At 38.0% G+C, this 22,512-nt stretch overlaps 1 protein-coding gene across 2 annotated transcripts in view; it reads left to right on the top strand.

Moving 5' to 3' along the window:
• The window catches only part of PDSS2 (decaprenyl diphosphate synthase subunit 2), a 111,897-nt gene that overhangs the window by 35,804 nt on the left and 53,581 nt on the right, over positions 1-22,512 (top strand). For both annotated transcript variants that reach the window (XM_064412845.1, XM_064412846.1), the window contains exon 2: positions 10,711-10,842. In XM_064412845.1, coding sequence (XP_064268915.1) covers positions 10,711-10,842 — 132 coding nt within the window. The remainder of the gene's footprint in view (positions 1-10,710; positions 10,843-22,512) is intronic.

Below are 22,512 nucleotides of genomic sequence, written 5' to 3'. Positions count from 1 at the left end.
AGTTTTTTCTCGTGTACTCCAGATATCCCTACAGACTTAAGTTTCTTAACTTGCCTTCCAGACTTTGGCATCAGGCAGTCTAGACAAAACTGGGGTGGTCAGTACCCCAGTTTTATTTTTTATTTCCCAAATAACTCTGTAACTTCAGTAAAGCAGCTCCTGCTCATTCTTTGTGTTGGTGTTCTGTCTTGGAATTGGGACCATCTTTTTGTATTATGTCCAATGCAAATAAAGCAGTTGATGTGAGGGCTGAGTTGTCTTGTGTTACAGGTGAAGTTTGTGTTACCGCTGAAGTTTGCAGTCTTTTTCAGTGATAAAAACATGATTTGTCTTTCACTCCCCACCCCATTCTGAATTTAGTGCTGTTCCATATACTTGCTAAACTAAAGTTCAGGTGCTTTACGCAATGCTTGTTCTGCACTGCCATGCCTTTTGAAAGGGACTGTATTAAATTGTAACCTGATTTATTTGGAGTACTAGTTAAAGGTTTTACCCTACCTGTGTACTTCCAACTGTCTTTGTAGCTTTCCAGCTTCTTTCTTGCCCTTCTTGAACGTAGCAGTGATGCTTTCTTCCAGTCCTTGGGAACCTCCCCTGATTACCATGACTTTTTAAAGATCATGGAGTGACCTGGCAGTAATGTTAGGTAGTTTCTTCAGCACTTGTGGGTGCACATCTGACTTGTTTAAAAAGTTCCCTAACGTTACTCTCATTCATCTGCTATTGACCAAGTTTACATATATCAAAGATCAAACTAGATTTATGTTTTATGATAAAACGTGAAACGTGGAGCATGGAAATGGTGAGTTTTGGTGTAGCCAGCAGGTGAACAACAGTATCCTGAAATGACAAAGGTGTATTGGGATTGCTGGAATGTTGACCTTGGCAGTGGCCAGTGGGTTGATCCTTGAAGATGTAGACAACAATAGGGACTTCTTGTCATCTGAATGTGTGCTTCTGAACAGGCTGTGCAACCAAACTACCCTAGGAATTTTATGTAAATAGTGTTAGGTATCTACAGCTTAAGCACTGCTGGAAACTCTTGGAATTTTGGTGGAACCCCAAACTGTTAAATTGTATTTGTGTATGATTTGCCTGATACCAAATGGAAAAACATACAACTACCAACAAAAATTGTATGTGATTATCTATCTATCTGTAGAACTTGTTGCTTAATGCAGTCTCATTTGATGTGCAGGAAGACTTCTCATCCATACCCTAGCACATTTCTGGCTTCTCTGTGCATACTGAATGCTTGTTATCCTCTTGATCTTTGCCAAATATAGTCATATCTTTAGTAGTTCACACATTTCCAAAATGTATTATTGGTTGTTTTATGAAGTTGAGTGGGTTTTGAGAACTTTGGGTTGTGTGGTGGTTTTTTATTAGTGATAACTGGTGTGATATTGGGAGCAGATTGGAGAGGAGTGGACCTGGAAATCTGTACTTGCTATAAAGACATGTTTTTACATAGTGCATTTGTCCTTGAGATGCTGCTGTTCAGTGAAAAAAAACCCCACCAAACCACAAAGTAGTTAACAAAAATAAGCAATAGAGAATTTATGTGCCAGCTCTTACGGAAAGAGCATGAATTTCAGAGGAAGTTGGTTTAGAAATACTGATATCTTTATAGTATTTTGATAATAAAATAATTTCTAATCTGGTCAGAATATAGAGGATACTGTGCAATTTGGACTCCTGACATGCAGTCAAAAAACCTGATGTGAGTTCTGCTTCTACCTTTCCTCTACTTTTTTCTTTTTTCCCTCTTTTTTGGCACAAAACATGTTAAACAACTAAACCACTGGAGGAATCAGCTGAATTCAGTAGCAAAAATCTATGTTAGCTTGCACTGCCAGCAGTTGGTACTTCAGACTTTTGCAGAGAAGTACCAAACTGAGTGCTGTACCAAATCAAATTCTCTTGATACTACCAACCATCTGTGGAAAAGGAACCACTTGTGTATTGTGTGCCATGGCTATAACTGAAAGATTAAAATGCAAAGAGATTTTCTTTCTTTTACAAATCACCTGCAAGAATAATCTCTTCTTATTATGACATAATAGAGATGAGTTTACAGTTCACTAATACCTTCTCTGAATAATTCCAAATGCAAAACAATTCTGAAGTACACTTTAGTACCAGTGGATGTAAACAGTCAGATTTCTATTTCTTGTTTGAATTCATTATTTTAATCCCTGTCAGATTCATATTTGTGGTAGTAATGTACCCTATGTGGCTAGTGCTGAGAAAACATTTATAAAAAGCTTTGCCAAAGAAATCTGCCTATATAGACTACAGTGACTTTACTGTTGAGAGTCTTCATGTGTTTATGGAAAAACCCATAGTAGTTGAGCAAGTCTGATTTGTAGATTTTGTTGCTCAAATACCCAAGTTACTTAATAACTCTAATACAAGAGATAGAGTAGTACAGCACTTCTATTGATATGTTGGCAAAGAAGCAAACATGACTGGTCTTTACCATCTGTTTATAATGCTATATAAAGAAGACCTTACTGGTTGCCATGGAAACCAACATTTCCAAAACCACAAGTGTTTGCTTAAAATCTGAGGCCTTTCGAAGTCTCGCATTTTCTGAGGAGAAAAAGAATTGAAAATATCTCAAGTTTTCCAGTGATTTGTATTTCCTAACAATTGTTTTGCTGTAAAATACTTCCAGTATCTTCTTTCAAGACTTGAGAAATTTAAAGGATGCTGCTGGTAATTTCATGAGCTTATTTGATGCTTAGCAATCATCCACAAAAAGGTGACAGATACTTGTTGGGTTTTAGGTTGATCTTTTTAAAAGGAGGGGTTTTAGTTCAGACAAACAAGCCCAATTGTGATATTGACACAGTGGAGTGACAAATATGGAATTTGGGTGGAGGTCACATTGAAAATACTCCTTAACCTAAGTAAAAACCCAGATTCATCTCAATTATCAGAGTTGGTCACTTGAGTCTCACAGAAAAAAAAAAAAGACTCTTTAGAATCAGAAGTCTAGAGAAAAACAGCAAATGAACATAATACTGTTAAGAGTTACAGTGTAAGTGTTTCTGTGGTCTCCACTTTTGGCTTGAAATTGTTTTTTTTTTTTAAGTTTTCTTTGATTACTTGAACTATTAAAAAACCGTTAGGTTTTTCCCTCATTTGAGACTGTATGTTCATATTGCTGCCTTGCACTTTCTGCTTATCATCCATTGTGTTTTAAGGTGGTTTTTCCCCCCCCCCACCAGCTTACAAAAGGCTTCTGCTGTATATAACCACCTAACTCTACTAGCTAGTGACACTGTAGAGGTGCTGCATTTGGAGTAATGCTGTTGGTTGGGTTTCAACCACCTAATTTCTATTTCTACCTGGAAGAAAGATTTTTTTTTTTTTAATGGCACTCTTGGCATGTATTTGGCTTGAGCTACTTGAAGGGAGAGCAATCTATTGAAGCACAAAATTTGGAACCTCTTTGTCCCTGCTAGTAAAGAGCCTTCAGTGTTTTTAGGGAAGAAATATTAGTAATTCATTCATCTGAATAATGCTGAAAAACAGTGAAGTTGTATCTAGAAATCTGATTCAGTAAAGAAGGTTAAAGGAACTTTTTATATCATTCTGTCACGGCAATACATAGCCTAACATTTTTGCCTTTTTCTATTTCATCCATTTGTAAAACAAGCTGTGAGCATTTTCAGTCTGAGATAATGGCCCAGAGTTGACCTATTTCATTGTTACATTTTCCTAGTAAAGTTTATTTAATGCAAAATACATTTTTATGACAGGCTCTACAATTGCTGAATGTTGCTGAAGTGACACTGAACCTCCAGAGGTGCCTGAATTCATTAGCCTTCTGAAGCCAATCATCTTTCTGTCATTCACTGAACTCTTCCAAAATATTTTCATTCCTTTCACTTAGCAGATTATTCCTGCATCTGAGAGAGCCTGTTCCCAGAAAAGTAGTCTTGTGCTTGACTCCACCTGTTGATACTGGTTGGCAGTGGGGTGTTAGACCTCCCACAAAGTTTAAATAAAGCAAATATTGATGGAGAAATCAGACACACAAAATTTAGCCTTCTGTATAAGTATTTGTGGTTAGAAAAATAAGGGTGCCAGACCTGCAAGCTACTCCTGGTGAAAGTAATTGCACTCAGATACTAACAGCATTTTTTGACGTTAGCTTGCCTGCTATCCACATCACATTTCAAATCAAGTCCCTGACCAGGAAAAACAGTGGAGACTGGCATTCGGTTTAAAAATACATTTTGGTGGTTTGTTTCCTGAGTGGTGCCTTTATTGTCATTCTTTTTGCCCTGCCTCTACCACTCACAGGATCTCATGATTACTTACTTAAACTAATTACTTAAACTTAATAATAGTAGTAAATAATTATTTTACTGAATAATCAATGTCTTTGAGAGAAATGTTTAATTATAGCTGCCTTTTATTTTTACAGTGCAGTTTTGCAGTGTCCATAGTAGGTATTTTTCAGATCTTAGATGAGCGTGCGACCTCAAAACAGCCTTTTTCATGCTAAGTGTCAAACTGTTCCTGTGCATTTGGTTCTCTTCTTCTCACCAAACAAATCTTTTTCTTCTTTGTCTTCATCTGGTCATAAGTTTTGCAGAAAAATGGGAGTTGTTTAAGTACGGGCTTTTTTTGTTTGGTTTGGGTTTTTTAGTTGATTTGTTTTATTTGTTTGTTTATTGATTTTATTTTTAAAAGTAGCTCATCCAGTTGATCCTAAGGAATATCCTACTCTAAAGGAAATAAGTGCATCAAAACCCCTGTAAAAAATATGCATCTATGTAGCTGATCTTCATGGGGGAATGATTCAAATAACCTCTTCCTTTTTGGGAAATCAAATAAACCTAGCAGCACTCAATGGTAGACTAATACAAGTGTCTAAATAGGGTTCTACAGACTCTAGGGAAAACTTTGTGGTTTTTTATTTCAAGAATTCGAAGCCTGTATTGATTTCTAGGAGCTACAAGTGCTCAGTTACAATTAACTCCCAAGTTACCATGGCCAAGTACCTGTATTTTTTTAATGCCTGATCAAAAGCCTGTAGTTTCTTAAACTTAAGAATAAGGTTTGGGTTTTGTGGGATCTTGCCCATTTGAATCTCCACAATTTTATTTACCCTTCTGACTTTTATAGTTTCCTGGAAGGCTCCATCTTTTGTGATAGTTGTTGTGTTTTAGAAGCTGTTGCAATATTCTTCTCAAAGTAGTGCAATATTTGGGATAGCTACTAAAGCCTGAAGAAATGAGTGCATGTAGCAGTTTCAGAAAGAGATCAATCTCTATTCCAGTCTTGAAGGGTGCTGTGGCTTTTCCTTGAGATTCTTGAAAAAGCTATGTGCAAGACTTTATCTTGTGATAACTTACTTCTGGGAATGATGCAATTGATACCAAACTCCGTGTGCCTGCTGCCTCCTACCTGGCACTGCAGTTTTCCATGCTCCTGGTCCCTGTGAAGATCACATTTAATAAACAATAGCATGATGAAACTTTGGATAGATTTTTCTCCATTATTTAAGAAACATTTCTCCTTGTAAGCAATACCCCATGAAAATTGAGCAGCTGGAGTCACTTGAGTTGTAAAGGACCCTAGGAGTTTTCCTCTAGGAGCTTTCTGTTCTAGAAGCTACACTGTGGCAACCTTCTTCCAAGATAAAGCAAGAAAGACCACCTTTGTTATGTTTGTGTTCATATATTTCAGTTTGTGAAAAATATATGTAATATTTTAAAGATACATTCTTATGTGGATTTCTGGGACTCTTGAACACCTGAATTTTGTACAAGCTGTATTTTAATTGGTCTTCAGTCACTCTATCCAGCTGAGTAGGTGTCTGAGACTTCATAAATGGAAGAGAAGGTACCAAAATTCATACAGTTCTTTGCATCCCAAAAAATGCTGCAGCTGTTGTGGAACTGAGCATTTTGGGGCCTGTTTTATTATTGAAGACCTTGGTTTCAATTCATTCCCAAGTACTCCTAAGTGTAAGAGTAGCCAAGTGACAGCACAGGTACAACATTTTCTGTATTAGTTTTTCAGTGACTCTGCCTGTAGATGTGAAGCTGTGAGCCCATAAATTTCAGGCAAGTACTTTCTCACAGGAGCACAGCCATTCTTGTTTTCACATGACTTAAGTTACTGTTTTGGCATACTTTTAACTCTCCAAGCATCACACCACATAATGGTTGAAGTTAATAAATAGTTTCCTTGTGTCATAACTGAAAGCCACACTTCTAAATTGCCTTTTAAATTTTTTTGCTTTTGGATGAAAAGCTAGTACAGAGACAGGTCCCTGTCTTCTTCACACCAGAGTTTTGTTTGGTGTTTTGTGTGTGAAATCTTGTGTTTCATTTGTGAAATCTTGTGTTTCTTTGTGACTGGCTTCACAAAGCTAATGGGGTGAGACCCCTTATTTCTCCGGTGCAGGTGGAGCAGGGGAGCTGTTAAAGACTCCCTTGTAACCTGGTCTAAGAACATATTCCTGCAACATGGGACAGGAACATCAATTCCTGCAAGCCTGGCATGACTCATTGCACAGGTCTGCACTTACTGGATAAACCCTTTAATTACCAGGCAGTTACATAATGGTGATGAGCCCCATCCCATTTTTCACAAGCCTGTTTTTCAGGTAAGGAAATTCCCCAAACCTCAGTACTCCTTTTCTATATACAAAGAAATGTTTAGTGGACCAAACCCAAGAATAAGTTTCTAAAACACGCATTCTCATCTGCAGCCTCTAATGGGCTTTTGAGTTGAGATGGCATGTGGATGGCAGAGCATCCCCCTTCTATAATTTCCTGTCAGCTGTGTATTTAATTTGAATCCCATGCTTTAATTCTGTTCTCTCCATGTGAAGTGAGTTTGTCTCCTCTCCCCTTCTGAATCATGCTCAAAGCACGTGTCATGACAAGGCTGATTCTCATCTACAGATCTGGCTGTGGAAGTTGGAATGGGCCAGGCTTTTTTATGTGCTCTGGAGAGATATGCAGAAGGATATTTAATAAGTACTTGAAACTTGAGTAGCAGGTGAAAACAAATTGCTATAGATCGCTGTTAGTATATACCAAATGTAAAACTTTGAATGCTCTCAGTGTTTAAATATATTCATATTTGAGTGTGATCATGTGGTCAGATGGTGAATCCTTTGATTCAGATATGCACATCAATAATACAGTGGTTTAACATCCATTTAAAAAATGAGTATGTCAGAGAGTTTTCTCTTATTTACTTCTGACAAGTCATTAATATAGCAAATTGGATAAAAGCCCTGAGGCTGGTATTTCTTGCATTTCTAATAAGAAAGCCAAGAATCTTGCCAAGTAGCTCCATGCCTTACCTCTAGTGATAGCTATAGAATTGTCTGTTATAATTAATTTTGACAAAATGGGTTGTGTTCTTTTTAAAAGGTACCTGCACCTGTAACTATGAGTGCATGCTGATAACCCTTCTATACTGAGCAAAATGGAAGGTACTTTCCTGAGATGTTACAGACTGAAAACTCTGTTTATATTGTCACATCTGGGATTGTCAGTGTGAATTGAGGGGTTTCTTTTTCAGAATAGTTTGTAATTCAGCCTAAAACTGGCCTGGGCTTTCAATGACACTATCCTGTGCTTATAAATCTTCTTCATCAGTGTAATTGATTTTGGTTCTCTTATAGACTTTCCCAGCTGCTTTTTATTAGAGCTGTGTGGACAGATCATTTTTCCCCCCTCCTTTTGTTTGACAGCTGAACAGGGAAGGTAGGGGAATGGAATTCCTCTCTGTTTTCCTTCCCCTTGTTAACTACACGGGGCTTTTGTATGGCCTGAAACAAAACGATTGATCTTGTCAATGGGACACCTTCAATAGAATGCGTGGAAAGGAAGGGTAAAAATCACCAGAGGAGGTGAGGAGGATGGTGATCTGTCCACTTCAGCCCCCACCAGCAGTCCTGTGGCCACCAGCCATGCCTGGGTGGGGGTGGAGGGGCTCCTATGGGGTAACTGATGAAAGGGCTGCAAGCCCCACAGCTCCTGCTTGCTTGGGCCATCAGCAGAGCTTTTGGGAAATACTGACAACGTGTAGCTAAACATTTAAAAATACCCTTTTGTGCCTCCCAAAATACTTATCACATCAGTTTTGTTGGGAAATTTGTTCTGCATTGTTCATAATTAAATTTGAATTAGCACTGGTACCCATGAGTGTGGTGTCTTCTGCTACACCCACTTGCAGAGTCTGACTGTACAGTTGCCTGTGCAGGGGGTTTTTTGCTGCCTTTTGGTACCATGAAATTATCCCTATGTCCAGCTCTTCCTTATGGTAACTGTTACAGTTTCCATGTTTCCTCTCAATTGTTTAAATTCACAGTTTATGAAAAAAGGGCTAGGAACGTGGTTTTGTCTCATGCAAATAATTTTTAAATCTTTGTTGTATTTAAATATTTAAACACAAATGACGCTTGCAATCAATAGCAGATTTTTGTTTTAATAAAAGCGTAACCATTCTACTGAAATATCTGCACATGTGGAGCAATACACAAAGCACTAAGTGAAACCTTTTTTTGATTTATTCCGTGCAGCAGACGGGCCCTGGTAGTAGGAGGTGTCATTTGCAGCACATTAGCCATTAGCCGGTGTCACTGCGGGAGTGGGCGGTGTCACTGCGCGCTTGTGTCGGAGCCAGGCGCTTCTCCCCTGTGCTGTAGGATGGATGAATTTTTTTTTTATTTATTTTTTTTTTTTTTGTGAACGCTGTGCTGTATTTAAAACTGTGAATCTGCCAGTTTTCAACTGGGTTACTCTGTCACACGGATAATATCTAGAGTAAATGCCTTTCCCTCCCACGAATTCCGAGTTCCAAAACGGAATCCTAGAGGTGTTTGACTTTCCTACCTTTTTCTGGTATGCAGACCCCCGAGGATGAAGTATGTCATTTGCAGATATCCAGCCTGTAAACTTAAGAGGAAGCAAAATTGTGCTAATGATTGAGGGGATTTTTTTGGGGTACCCTATGCATGCGCTTGTGTTTTGCAGAGGTTTTCCAAAAGACTGTCAGCTTGATGTATCTTTTTCGGTGTGTGCAATTTCACTTGGGTTGCTTTTAGTTCACTTTTTTCCCTGGAGGCACCTGTCTCCTGCCACATACCCATCAAGACTAATTGCACCATCTGGAAGACTTTTGTGTTGCTGTTACTTGTGCAGGGTGTCTCTGGGGAGCTTAATTCAGAATGTGGATGTGACCCCTGAAGCCATGTCAAGTAGCTGCAGTAGTTTCTAGTGTCTAAAGGATGATCACCGGAGGCTTTATTTGTTTCAAGTCTAATGCGGTTTGCTTTCGTGTGGATATGTTACATGTCAGTAACACAACATGTTTTGAAAATGGAGTTAAACTTTGACTACTGGTTGGTAATTCATAGAAAATCCCGTCTAAAACTACATCCAAACCATATGTAACATAGAGGCTGTATGATTAGGTGTAACAATGATAGACATATTGCTCCTTATTACTTGATTCTTGTGTTCTGTTCTTCCCTCCCACCCACAGCTGCACTTTTCATTAACAGTTTTCTGCTAAGAATGTAAGGTATTCATTGCTAGTGGTGTTGGAACCCCCCTGAACAGCCCATAACACTTGCTTTTGCTATTGCTACAGACTGAGCATTTTCAACACAGGTCATTTCCTTCTGTTCCTTACCTAGTCCGAATCAGGTAAAAGTGCTTCACTTCTAGTGTCTGTCTAGGCAGTGGTTTTTAAAGGCCAGTGCTCCATGGAGTTTTAAATAGCGTTGAGGAAATATATTTTAATTCAGTTGCATCATCTGTATAACTTCTGTGGTTGTGAGTCATGTGGTCAACTGAAGTTCAAGCCAGAGAAGTACTTACACCACCACAAACAATTATGAATTCTGCGTACAGGATGCATACACACTATGTATTATTCATTATATGTATTTTCTGTCTTTTTCCTGGGTAGCTTAATGTTCATTGTGGCTCTGACTTTGGAAATCCATAGAGTTTTAATTGTATAACTGCCTTGGCTGCATTCTGTTAACTGTATATTGGAGCATGGTAAGAAACAAATTATATATTTGTGTGTTTGGTGAGAATAGAAATATGCAAGTTACAGATTCACAGAATGCTGGAGGCAAGCAGCTGTCCCCCTCCTCCTTAAAATCCCTCAGTACCTGTAGCTAGTACCAAAAATAAAGGTGCATGCCACATGACCACAGTGCATGTGCCCTTGAGCAGAGATCTGAGCAGTGCACTCTTTCATGGGTTTGAGTGGCTGGGAAGTACAGGGGGGCTGAACTAGGAAAAAATTCTGCTTTGGGAAGTTATATAGAATCTCCCTTCTACTGCTTTTTATGTTGTTCTGGTCAGGGTTGCTGTGAGCATGTTGTATCCTGAGCTGCCAGGCTCACTGGGTACACCTGACTTGTGCATGACATGAAATGGAAGAGACATGCTGCTCCTTGAAAGTAATCAAGATTTATTTCACTCCTAAATACTTGTTTTTCTCTGCAGCAGTGGGATTTCATTTTAAGTGTCAGGTAAAGGATGACAAAAGATCATGATTCATAATTGCAACTTATTTCCCTGCTAACATGAATATTAAAGACATAATAAATGGATGGCAGCCTGAGGTCTAAGTCTTTTTTCCACTTTGGTACAACCAGTGAACATGGGTTGTGAAAATATGTCTTTTTGTCTTCTTCTGTTTTAGGGGTTTTGTGTACGATAGCCGAAACAATTTACAGATGCGAGGTTTGGTCGTACTGCTTATTTCCAAAGCTGCTGGACCCAGCACAGCAGAGCTCTCTTTCCAGCACGACATGGTCAGTGGAATTTATTCCAGGTATGTATGCTAAGGTATATTTGATGGGCAATTTCTTGGTGGTATCAAAGCATCCTAAGTGGCCTCTTCACCTGTCAAGGAAAATCAACATTTACCTAATCACAAAGCTTTGTTCTCAGGTTTTTATTGTAAGCTTTCCACAGTGGAAACCATTTCCTACTCTTTGTGTAACTCTTATTGTATCTAATTGTGGGTTTTGGGCACAACCAAATTGAAAACATTTGGGTCCAGAGAGTTAGTTGAAAGTTTACATTAAGAGGTACTCTTAATAAAAAATACCCTAATGCTAGAAAATATTTTTAAATAGAGTACTTTCATTTTGATTTCATCCAATGTTATTTGGGTATACCTGTTTACTCGAAATTTCTGAGTGAGATGCCAGCCTTGTGGGGCACCAGTTGGTCTCACTGAGCACTGAAGTAAGTAATGAGATCTGTTGAAAAATTATAAACTTTGAATTTTTTAAAAATGTTTTAAAAATTGTGTGTTGCTTGGTTGAGGAAATAAGACTGTTGTATTTTTTTGTTAATTGTGTTTCTGACCTCTGTAATACATTAAAGGAAGATGCACAATCTTAATGACATGTTTGTATCCTGATTTGTTTCAAAATGCAGAGGTAGTATCATAGAACTGGAAAGACCAAACAAGTAAAAATTTTAAAATCTATGTAGTATCTTAAGATAACAGAGAAGGAAAATATATATGAATTAGTACAGGCAGAAATAAGTAAGAAGAAGGACAAGGCTGTAAAGCAGGCTTATTATGGAGAGCTGTGTTGTCCTTTTAGCTGTTTAATTCCATTCTTACTTTGTTTCATCCATAATGTCCCCTTAGGGTTGTAAAATTTTTATATTTATATGCAAATGATGCTGTTTGAAAGCATAATTCTAGTTAGTTAATTATGGCACAGGAGGTATTTTAGTTTGTTTTGTAAATGATTAAAAAAGTTTACCTTAAGTATGCCTCATAAAAGGAGAGGAAAAAGTATTATTTTTTTGATAACTAAGTTTTTGAGTATGATGATTCTGACCACGGAGGTAAAGTTGGAGCATTTAAAGCTGCCGTTGGGAAGGTGACTAGTGGAAGTATTCATTAAGGAGCAAATAAGACCTTGAATTAATAATGAGCCATTTGGTGTAAATGGACATCATTGGAATGATGCCAGTTCAACCAGCTGAAAATCTAGCCTAATAATCTAAGTTTGAGCAAGTCAATACCCATTATCATATCTAGTTCAGAGTTACAAAGGTATGCCAAAAACAAAGCAGTTTTGAATACACCCACACAAGTTCACTTAAGGTTCATTACTGTCTGCAAAAGTGATGACTGTGGAGTTGTTAATTTGAATGGATGTTCAATGACACTTTAAGTCCTGCAGCATGGTGTAAATACAAGCAAATATGCCACTGCATTTTTTAATTTTGTGTCATAATGGTCAGTTCTTGCCCTCTACTGAAGTCACTGTGGGCTTTGGCTTTGGAGTTCTTTCTTTATTTAAGGTACTTTTCCAACTGCACTTATTTAAATGTAAGTCTAATTTCTGATTTCTATTTCTCCATTGTATATAGCTAAGAGAATAGGCAGCTTGTAAAATTGTGATCTTAAACGGTTTTATGATATTTTTAACATGTATTACAAGTAGTGTTTTACAAACTGCCCTCTCCCGAAGATGAACAAAAGGATGTTGTTTTCCATTAATGCATTTTTGTCTGTCTTGGTTGCAATATAATTATATATGGTTTGTGTATATTTGACGTGTATATCAAAGGCAAAGTATATCCCTCAGTGATATGAAGTAAAGAAATATGCTTAATCCTTTATTGTTTATATGTCTCCAGCTTTGGATAGTATTTTTTGGAAACAGATTCTCACAGATTTTCAGCTCAGCTGTAATCTATACAGCTCTTTTTGTTGCCATGCCATATAATTACTTCATCTTTATATATAATGTTTTGCTGGAAATATTATTTCTGGCACTGTAATGAGCATCCTCACTGCCTGATACTTACATGCTGTGAACATTATATTGTGGACTATTAGCTGGGATATGGCTGACTTGATTTTAGGATACTTAGTAGTGATTAATTAATTGCATTTCTGAAATCTGAGCATGAGCTAAGTTGTTCCAGTACTTGTCAGCAACTGCACTAGCCCAGTCTTTCTTTTCCCAGTGTTTGTGTTGGAACCGGTTCTTGTGCTGTATTTAAATATTCAGTCCTGCAGTAGATAGCCAGGTTACATCAGTCCTTTGTAACTGGTACTACACTAAATATACAATCTGTGAGCAGGAAGATGTAACACCGTGATAACCGTTTAATTTGAAAAAACACAAAAAAACCATGGTGGACCTTTTCATCCTGGAATTTGGCACATTCTGCATAACCTCTTCTCACTATTTCATATTCTTAAATGACAATAAAGTAATATTAAAATTAAAACAGAAAGGTACTGAGAGCTGAATTTGGAATAGAAAAAAAAAAATCCTATTTTCTTGTTCTCTAGATATATCAATTCAAAGGACAATTGACCTAAATGTATAAAAATAGATAATCTAGCTTTCTAGCTGGCATCTGTTTTTCACTGTTACACAATGGAACAAAACCAATGCCTGCTACCAGAGAACAGTCTTTTCCAGAATAATGAGGATTACAATTTAGGTAGTTACAGGAGCAGGACTAGTGTAGTTAAATGGTGCTGCCTCTGGCCAGCGTTGCCTTCAGCTTTAGCACTTCATAATTTACAAGAGTCGTGATCTGCCTGCATTAATCTGGGGCCGTGGGGGTCATTGTGTGCAAGGGTATCATAGTAACTGCTGGTTGCCTTATGAGCCATGCTGAAGATAAGGGAGGAAGTGTTATAAAAGCCTGCCTGGCATGCTTTGTGCTGTACAGCCACCTCCCTATCGTGTTGGCAGCAACCTGACTTTATTCCTATTGGCAAGGAAAAGAACCTGGCTTTGCTTCCAGCTCAGCACCAGTGATCCCAAAAGAGGATGAAGAGAAGTAGCAGCATGATAAACAGCTCAATTTCAGCTGCTGGACAGATTTCCTAAATTAAAACTTTCTGCTGGTCTCTTAGCATTAAAGAAAATATTTCCTTGGCTACAGAAGCATTGCAAATATAAGGATCAATTGTAGTGCTTAGTACAGAGTATGCAAACAGTATCATGTAAGAGTTGATGTCATTGCCTGTGCTCAAGCAAAGCATGCATTCCATATTCCCTTGAAAGTCCTTACTCCTGTGCTAAAGAGAAAGCAGAACTCACATTTGGGTTTAGGCAGAATCAAATTAACAATAATTTATCATGCTAATAGTATCAGAGAGTACCTCAGATGTGACACAGGAGGCTAGAGCTTCATGAGGGCTTTGAGATCCATTTCCTAACTGGTGATTATACTTGAGTCTGACACTGCATTGCCTCCTCTCAGAGCAAAGTTCACTTGGATAGTGAAGTATGCAGCTTACTGTTATTTTACTTTGCTGCTGGAAGTGAGGTTTATAATTGAAACTCCAGGACCATGTGGTTTCTGAACACTGACAGCTTTATGCTTCATGGTGGAGCTGCATTCTTGCAGTTGAAGATACCAGGACTGGCTTGGGTCCTCTCTCGAAGTACCCAAAGGGGTATCTTTTTCTGTGCACGTCTGGCACTGCCAGACACTACTGCCTGGGGACTGAGGGTTCTCCATGGCTTTATATTGAGTAATGAATGCCTGACATAGCCTCTGTAATGCAGCTTAAAATGTAAGTGACACCAAAGAACAAACTTGGGCCATCTCTTCAGCCCTCAGCATCCTTGGCTCTAGCACAGCAAGTTATTTTCTTCTCTCTGTTTTGCCTTTTTTCTTTTGTTTTTTTTTTTTTTTTACCCTATTAGTGCCAATTTTAAAAATACCCTCTAGTATTGACATCCATTGAGTCAGCTCTGCAGATTTCCTTGGATGCTTGTCAGAGGTTTAAAGCAATCCTTTTTTCAGTCAAATCTTCCCGGGCATCCACACTGGTGGATCCTATGGCCATTGACAAGCAAAGACCTTTTAATCAATATGGAATATTGAAATTGGAGTATAGGAAGTACTATTTCAGTTCTGTACTATAACCTGGCAAATCTAGCAGATATTGCTGGATTTGGGCTACCAATACTGGACTCTGTCCTTACACCTTCTTCCTCAGGATGATGCAGATGACCTTTACAGCTCCACAAATTCATCGCTTTGCAAGCTGAACATGCTTTACTACAAGAAGGTACTGACTGGATAAACTTGTCTCTGAATCAGAATCCTTCCTGCTGCTTGAAAGAGTGGTGGCAATACTGTAGTGAACATAGATACCTTTTCCATAGTGTTTTAGTGATTATTTTGGAAGAACATTGATACTGCTTCCAATGAAAGCCCAGTTTAAGAGTAAGTTGGCAGCAGATGTCATCTCCTTGTTATGGTGGTGAGTCTTTTTCTTGTCATGTTCCAGTACTAAGTTGTTCTGAGTACCCGTTTTTGGAGGTGCACACACACACACAGGGATCAGAGTGATTTCACGTGCTCTTTGTCATTGTGGCCATATCACAGTAATCTTCTTCTAACCTACTCCAAGGAACTTAAATCCAGATCTTAACCAGAGGATTCATTCACCTTAGGTTTCTTTTTCTCTGAATGTTTCTTTGATTGAAAAGAAGTCAGAGAGGGTAGGTGTCTTTCTAAGGACTGTAAGGACAGAAGACATACTGCTCTGTCACTCTGCAGTTCTACCTAGGTTTCTCCCAGCTTCTTGCTAGATATGGAAACAAAGCTTTGCCTAGACTTAATTTCCTTTCCTGTATTCCAAAGAGCTTCATGCCATCTTCAAAGAAAGTTTGACCTTCCACTTACCTCCTTTAGGGTTAACCAGATGATTCTGATAGTACATCTAGGTTCACAGGATAATTCAAGTTGGAAGGGATATCAGGAGGTCTGTAGACCCACCTCCTTCTGAAAGCAGAGTCAACAATGAGGTCAGACTCATCTAGCTTTCTTCATGAAGGTCAGGTCTTTCAAGAACAGAGTCTTCTTCACAAGGTGATAATCAAGATGTGTTTTAAACAGATGAGTGAGCATTCTGCCCCCAGCCTGTAGCCTCAGCTCTGTGTCTTAATAGTGTCACTGGTGTGCATTCATGACTATGGAGCTCACAAGAGGCTGCACTGATGTTGGCATAATTTAGCCTGTTAGGTGTCTTTATGGTCATTTGTCAGCTGAAGTATCCAAAGAACTTCCCATCCCAAGATTTTCAGAATTAAAAATGGTGACTGTGAGAAGTGGCTTGCTTTAAGAGCGTAAAGGTCTTGTCTGTCTTAGGGACATGCCACTGTGTATTAGGGACAAATTGCTGTGTATTAATGGGGACACTGGGAATCTCTTCTATTTCTCACAGGTGGCAGCTCACCATCTGCAGCTCTGTCTGTTCTTCTCCAAAACCCATGCCATGGCAGCTGTAGCAGAGGTGGTGCTGTGCTTGTTAGAGCAGTCTTTAATCGCTGTAAGCGTGAGGAGCACTCAGGCTGCCTCCAGGGAATCCAGGCTTATGTGAATGGTGGTCCTTGGACCACTTCAGTCTGCAAAGATAAATGTGGACTGGTGTATCAAAAGCTCAGAGGTAATATGCTGATTATAATATGCTTTTGAGACTTGTAGTCTGCAAAAATATGCACAAATGACCATTGGTTGGTTGACTTATGCCTGTGGCCTGGACTGCTGTAGGACTGGGATTTTATGGGTGAGAAGGATCTGAAATGACAATACTCAGCTTTATGTATTTAGCATAACAGCATATGAGGTGTTAGCACACCTTCTCTGGAAATTGAGAAGATGTAAAAGGTGTTCCACACTGAGTGAAAAACAGAATAAATATTGCATGAGGATATGCACCTTTGGTTCTACATTCCCTGAAAGCTGCAGTTATTGGCAAGTAGCTTCTGTCCTGTTCTTGTGAATGCAGCCAAACAGCTGAGATGCTAATGCTCTGGTGACTCACATCTCCAGTTAGAGTAGATGGCTCCAGTAGCAAAGGGCTGCCTTCTGCTTCTGGAACAGGTCAATGCTCTCTGGGAAAGCAGGTCTTTTACTGTGTAAGCTCTATCTTCACTTGCTCAGCTCACCCATGAAGTTTTGTCAGTGGATTCTTCCTACTGTAGACAAGTTTAAAGATGTTTGTAATTTTAAATAGTTGTTTAAATGCTTTCCAACTGGAATGTGTCTCCACATTAATCTAGATTTGTTTCTCTATGGTATCTATGGAAAGAAATTAGATAGTCCCCATTTAGAAGAAAGGAAAAAGCAAATCCATTACAAAGCCTCCTGGCAAATTAGCCATGGGAAACATTAGTAAATTTTAGTGAAGGAGGTGAGGTTATTGTATTCCTAGACTGCAAATGACACTAAAAGGTTGCTTTGACCTGTTTGCTATTAAATTTTACAAAAGCCTTCTTTTTGCCTTGCATGGTGTAGGTATATCTGTGGACAAAATGTCTTTGAAAGTTATTGTAAAAGGTAAAACAGAAATAAAACCAAAGAAAGACCATACAAACTATGATTTCGGTACCTACAAAAATACAAAGAGCACAAGTATGTGACTCTTCACCTCATTTCAGATCTTGCCCTTCTTTCAATTTCTGTACTCTGGACTGCTTAGGGTGTTAACTTCAGAGATTGGATTTGACTGTTTCTTACCTTCACATTTTCAAGTAAAAAAATGATTCCTAACTCTACAATGGATTTTTATCATGTGAAGAGTACTTTCATATTTGTAAGAAGTTGTTGGTTTTTTTTTTTTTCCATTACTACTTTTCTGGGTTTACTAGTAATGGAAACTAAATTAAATTTACCTTGACCTGGTGCAATGCAGAGGGAGTGGCTGCAGACCAAAGTTTGGGAGACCTCATGCTCCATTGCACCTATCCCCATCAATGACAGCTAAGTTGTGGTAGAAGATGTTTAAACAAAATGAAAAGTATTCAATTAGAAAAATGTAGGAAGACCAACAGTGTATGTAGGAACTCAGAACTCAAAGAAAGCAGAGGTGTTATCTTTTGTGTGATGTAAGTATTCAGCCTGGCAGTTTTAGTATGGTGTAGCTGTTGCACTTTAAATTCACACTGGCTTATTGCACACAAGCCCTGGGTCTCAGCTGCAGATATTGCAGAGATTAATCTTATTAATGGAACTGCTAATTGGTGTTTGACTTCTAATTATAGTAACAATAGGCCATAACAATCAATCCTCACCTTTACTGGGGCACATTAGGACTCTTTATCATAAAAATGATTTCCTTTGGGACTTACTGATCTTATTTCTATCTTCTGGAAGGCTGGCTTTCAGCAAAGGTACAGTATCCCAACTAGCAAGTACTTTGGAAGCTTAGCTAATTAACTGGTAGAGAAAATGCATGGTCCTAAAATATTCAATATCTAAGTACATTATGAAGTACAATGCTCTTGACAAAATTGTTTGAAAGATAATGGGAAAAGTATGTCAAAATATGAGCAGTGATGTCTTTTATAATCTTAAAGAAATATGTAATTTTGTCTCACAGTCCTTGGTAGCTTTCCCATAGCTTTTAGTGAGAGGAAATCCAAGCAGTTATTCTAAATTATTCTATTTCGTTTTTTTCTCTCCAGGATAAATCCTGTGAGATTCATCATCTCATTTACAAGATGAGTCTCAGGAGATGAAAAGCACATACAACTTGATTACATATTCCTATTGATCATCTTCCATCCACAACAATAAAAATCAACTCCAAATACAAATCTAACAATATTACTAATTCATTACAACCAGTACTTTTCTTCATTAACTTTATTGTTTTCAGCATACTTAGCATGTGCAAATACAGCAATTATATGTTGAACAAGAAAAGGTCTTCTCCTTACATTGTAGGATAAATAAAAAGGCACTGCATTAGAGCTGATCAAAGACTGTTCAGAGATATAGCTCAAATCTTGTTCAAAATAAGTCTTTATAGCACTAGATAGCTGAGCAAGGTAAACTCAGCATGTACATCACTAAGTGTGTTTAGTTTCCATTTTAAAAAGGAAGTAATTTTCAGTGTCAGAGAAAACATGGTAGGGATGGCTTACCTTGGAAAAATTGTAATGGTGCCCCTGTCTGTCTGTCCAGCCATCTCTTTTCTTGGAGCTTCTTCCTCCCACCGCTTGTGGAGTGAGAACTGGTTTTGTGTGCTATGCCACGATGTGCAGCATAGCATACAAAACCAGAGCAGCACTGGTGGAATTCTGCAGTGGGTCAGGAGCAGCTGTGGGAGCAGCAAAGCCCTGCTTTCACCCCAGTGGGAGCTTTTCAAAGAAGCACAGCCTTCCTGGGACGTGGCATGGCCACACACTAGAGCACTTCACCAGAACTGTCCTTTCCCTTGAAACAATTTTATACTTGAGAACTTTCACATTTCCTTTACAAAAAATATAATAGTATTTGTGAAGAGAAATTTCCAATCATCACCTAAGTACAATCCAGTGCTGTGATGGAAGAACACAGCAGCTTTGGGGACTGCCTGTCCATCAGAACTATGACATCAATGTGACCAATTGCTTCACTCCAAATTCTTAAATAACTGTATCTATATAATTTATTTGTCCTACAGTCCCAAAATATTTCCCTTGCTTTTCTACATGCTGAAGTACCACCAATCATTTTTCTGTCCTATTAACATCTCCCTTGACAAATTTTACAATGCAGTTATCCAGTTTCAATACAAATCTCTTCAATTCTTGGAAAATTGTAACAATGTGAAGTTAAGTATTACAAGGCATACTGCACCAATTAATTTATTTTCTTAGTATGATTTGGTCATTACTGTGATATAAGGTAACTGAAGATATTACAACTTTTTTCATCTGCTTGGGTGGAGTTGAGAGCTCCATGAGTATATGTATATGAAAATATGAGACTGTATAAAGATTTTGCAATGTTCTTTCTCTTCCACTTGAAATAATGGCATGTTCTGGACCCTAATCACATTAAGTGAAAGGGTATTTCTTACAGCTTCATTGGTATCTGGCCTTTAACCTTTAGTAGATTTCATGTGCAGTTTGACCGCTCTGAGATGCTTCTAGAGCAAACAATAATAAAATGCAGCAATAATATGCTGGTGGTGTAGACAGGACACTCTGTTCCTGGACAACAAGACTTGGGTATTTTTAATATATTCCAGTATAAAGGTGGGTGTATGAGTACATAGTGATTGATGATTTGAGAAGGGGAGTAAGGAGCTGGAGAGCTAGGGATAAAGATTTCAAGAACATGAATGCAATATGGTATTCTCACTGTGTTGTATTTGAGAAGGTGCTTATGGAGTCAAAAGAGAAATCAGAAAGACAATGGGTTTTTTATAGGGTTTGCAGCAATTCAAAACTTACGATCAGCAGTGCCACCGTAATTATGGAGCATGTTTGGTACATACAAGATTTCGTGAGCTTGATTGCCCAGTTCCTGAAGTCCATTTAAGTACTTGGAGTTGTAGTTTTTAATTTTTCCAAAGACTTGGCTAAATATGTTTACATTTTTTGTGGAAAGAGAAGATGCAGCTAAATAAATTATGCATCTATTATTGCCAGAAAGGGAAGAAACATAAAAAAAATATATTTTCTACTGTATAGTATTTCTGATTTCTTTCTCATAATTGCTATGTTTCACCTAGACACTGCTGCATGTAAAGCTTGCTTTAGTCTCTTATAGCTGAAATTTCATTCTGGCTTTTGATATCCATGCAACAAAACTAGTGCCAAAAGTCCAGCTACATTCATAGCTGTTCTAGTAGGCAAATTAATTTTTAGCAAAGCTCCAGTATTAGCTGCAGTCAGGAAAGGATCCTGTTTTGTGGACTCTGGTAGGAATTCTGCAGAAATAAAGTTTGTTCTTGAAGGTGGCTTGTTAGCGTATAGCTGTCTCTCCATCATCACTTGTTTGGGGTTAACGTTGCTTGAATTGGTTGATGTCATTTTATCCCTTCTTAAAGTGTGTAGGTTGAATCATTCTGGGATGAAAGAACTGAAAAATGAAAGCATGAAGTTTTCAGATACCTTATATTTTAATAAGGTAAAAATAGATGGAAATTGTGCCATGGTATAATAGTAAGTCTTTTTTTAATCAAAGGACACATTTTTCTCAATATCACACCATACGCCATTTGCATAAAGTATAAAGGAATAATAATGACAAAACTTTGCAGACCTCAACAGCACCAAATGCTTGTTACTGTGCTGATATGGTCCCAGAAGCAGCAGTCACTGCCTTGCTCCAAAAGGTTTATTATCCTTTCCCTGCTGGCAATTCTGTCAACACACCTGGTGTAAGGAGCAAGGTCTCTGAGAAGTCTGCTGTCTCCCTTTAGCTATTAGTCTCTTTCCCTGTACATGGCAGGCAATACCCATCTGCTGCATACTTCTGCTTTGTGAAAAGCAAAAGTATTCCCATAAAAAAAAATTAATGTATGGTATTAATATCCCTATCCAGTTCAGAACATTGAAGGTTCAGGAGGGGAGAGGAGAGCGCCTGTGATAACCATACTTTTAATTGCTGATTAACAGAAATGTAGTTACAGCTGTTCAAAATACTACAGATTTACTTCATAGTAGGAGCTATCTGTGGTTGTGCAACCAGTATGTTTAGAATGTTTTTATCCCCTCTGTATCTTGGGTATTTATGGGTATTTCAGAATTCACAGTAATTGTTATATAAGCATGATAAAAAATTATATATATAGTTATAAAATAAACCCCAATCCTATCTGGTACTGTATTCTAGTGATTCACATTTTATTTTTAATGCCTTTTTCTTGTGCAGTTAGACATATGAACAATCTATTCTCTTAACAGGACTGCTCATTTATCAAGTGTTCATTCTTCATGGCACAAAAAAGGTTACCTTCTTTTTGCTCTCACATAAAAAGGTTCCATGTATTTCAGGTGTCATTAGTACTAGAGATTTAATGTCAAGGTTAGTGCACCTTATCTTTCAGCTACATTGAATACAATTACAGACAAACTCTTCAGAAAGATTTCAGAGAAAAACTGGAAGTAATAAGTCAAGCTGGCAGTCTCAGAATAGCTGACAGTGCACAGGAACGGGAGTTTCTATTAACAATGGTTCCAACTGTCTCCCATAGTCATTGCAAATAAAACTATAGACATGCTTCAGTCTTGCAGGGCTGAGAAAAAACTAATAAAAGGTAGGAAAAATTATGTTCAAAAATTACTTATTAGTAGCCTATTTCTTGCACTTACCTGTGAGATCTTTTATTTCCCTTCATATCTTTTTAGCTGGTTTTAGTGCAGGTATTTAAATATTTTAACTAAATAAACCACAGAGTAGTCAAAACTATTTTTAAATCGTGATGTGAAATTTCTAATGGAATGGATGCATGATGAGTTGTAGTTGGTGGATCCATGTTATTGAGGGGCTGTAGAGCAAATCTGGGTAATCCTGGATGGATGGGCAGCTGGATGTTGCCCACAAGCAGTCTGGCTGATACATGCTGCCTTCATATGGGGAGGAATGTTGGTCATTTCCATTAAAAAATATGTGATTTTCTCCATCATCATGTTCCTTTTGATTTCTGCTGCGGTGATAGCAAGGTCTTCTAGTCTATAAATGAATCCTTTGGTTCATACCTCATCTTTTG

Source organism: Passer domesticus, chromosome 3, assembly GCF_036417665.1.
Source record: "Passer domesticus isolate bPasDom1 chromosome 3, bPasDom1.hap1, whole genome shotgun sequence".
NCBI classification, from domain to species: domain Eukaryota; kingdom Metazoa; phylum Chordata; class Aves; order Passeriformes; family Passeridae; genus Passer; species Passer domesticus.
Note: the sequence above shows the minus strand (reverse complement) of the source record. Positions and strands in the feature narration are given on the sequence as shown.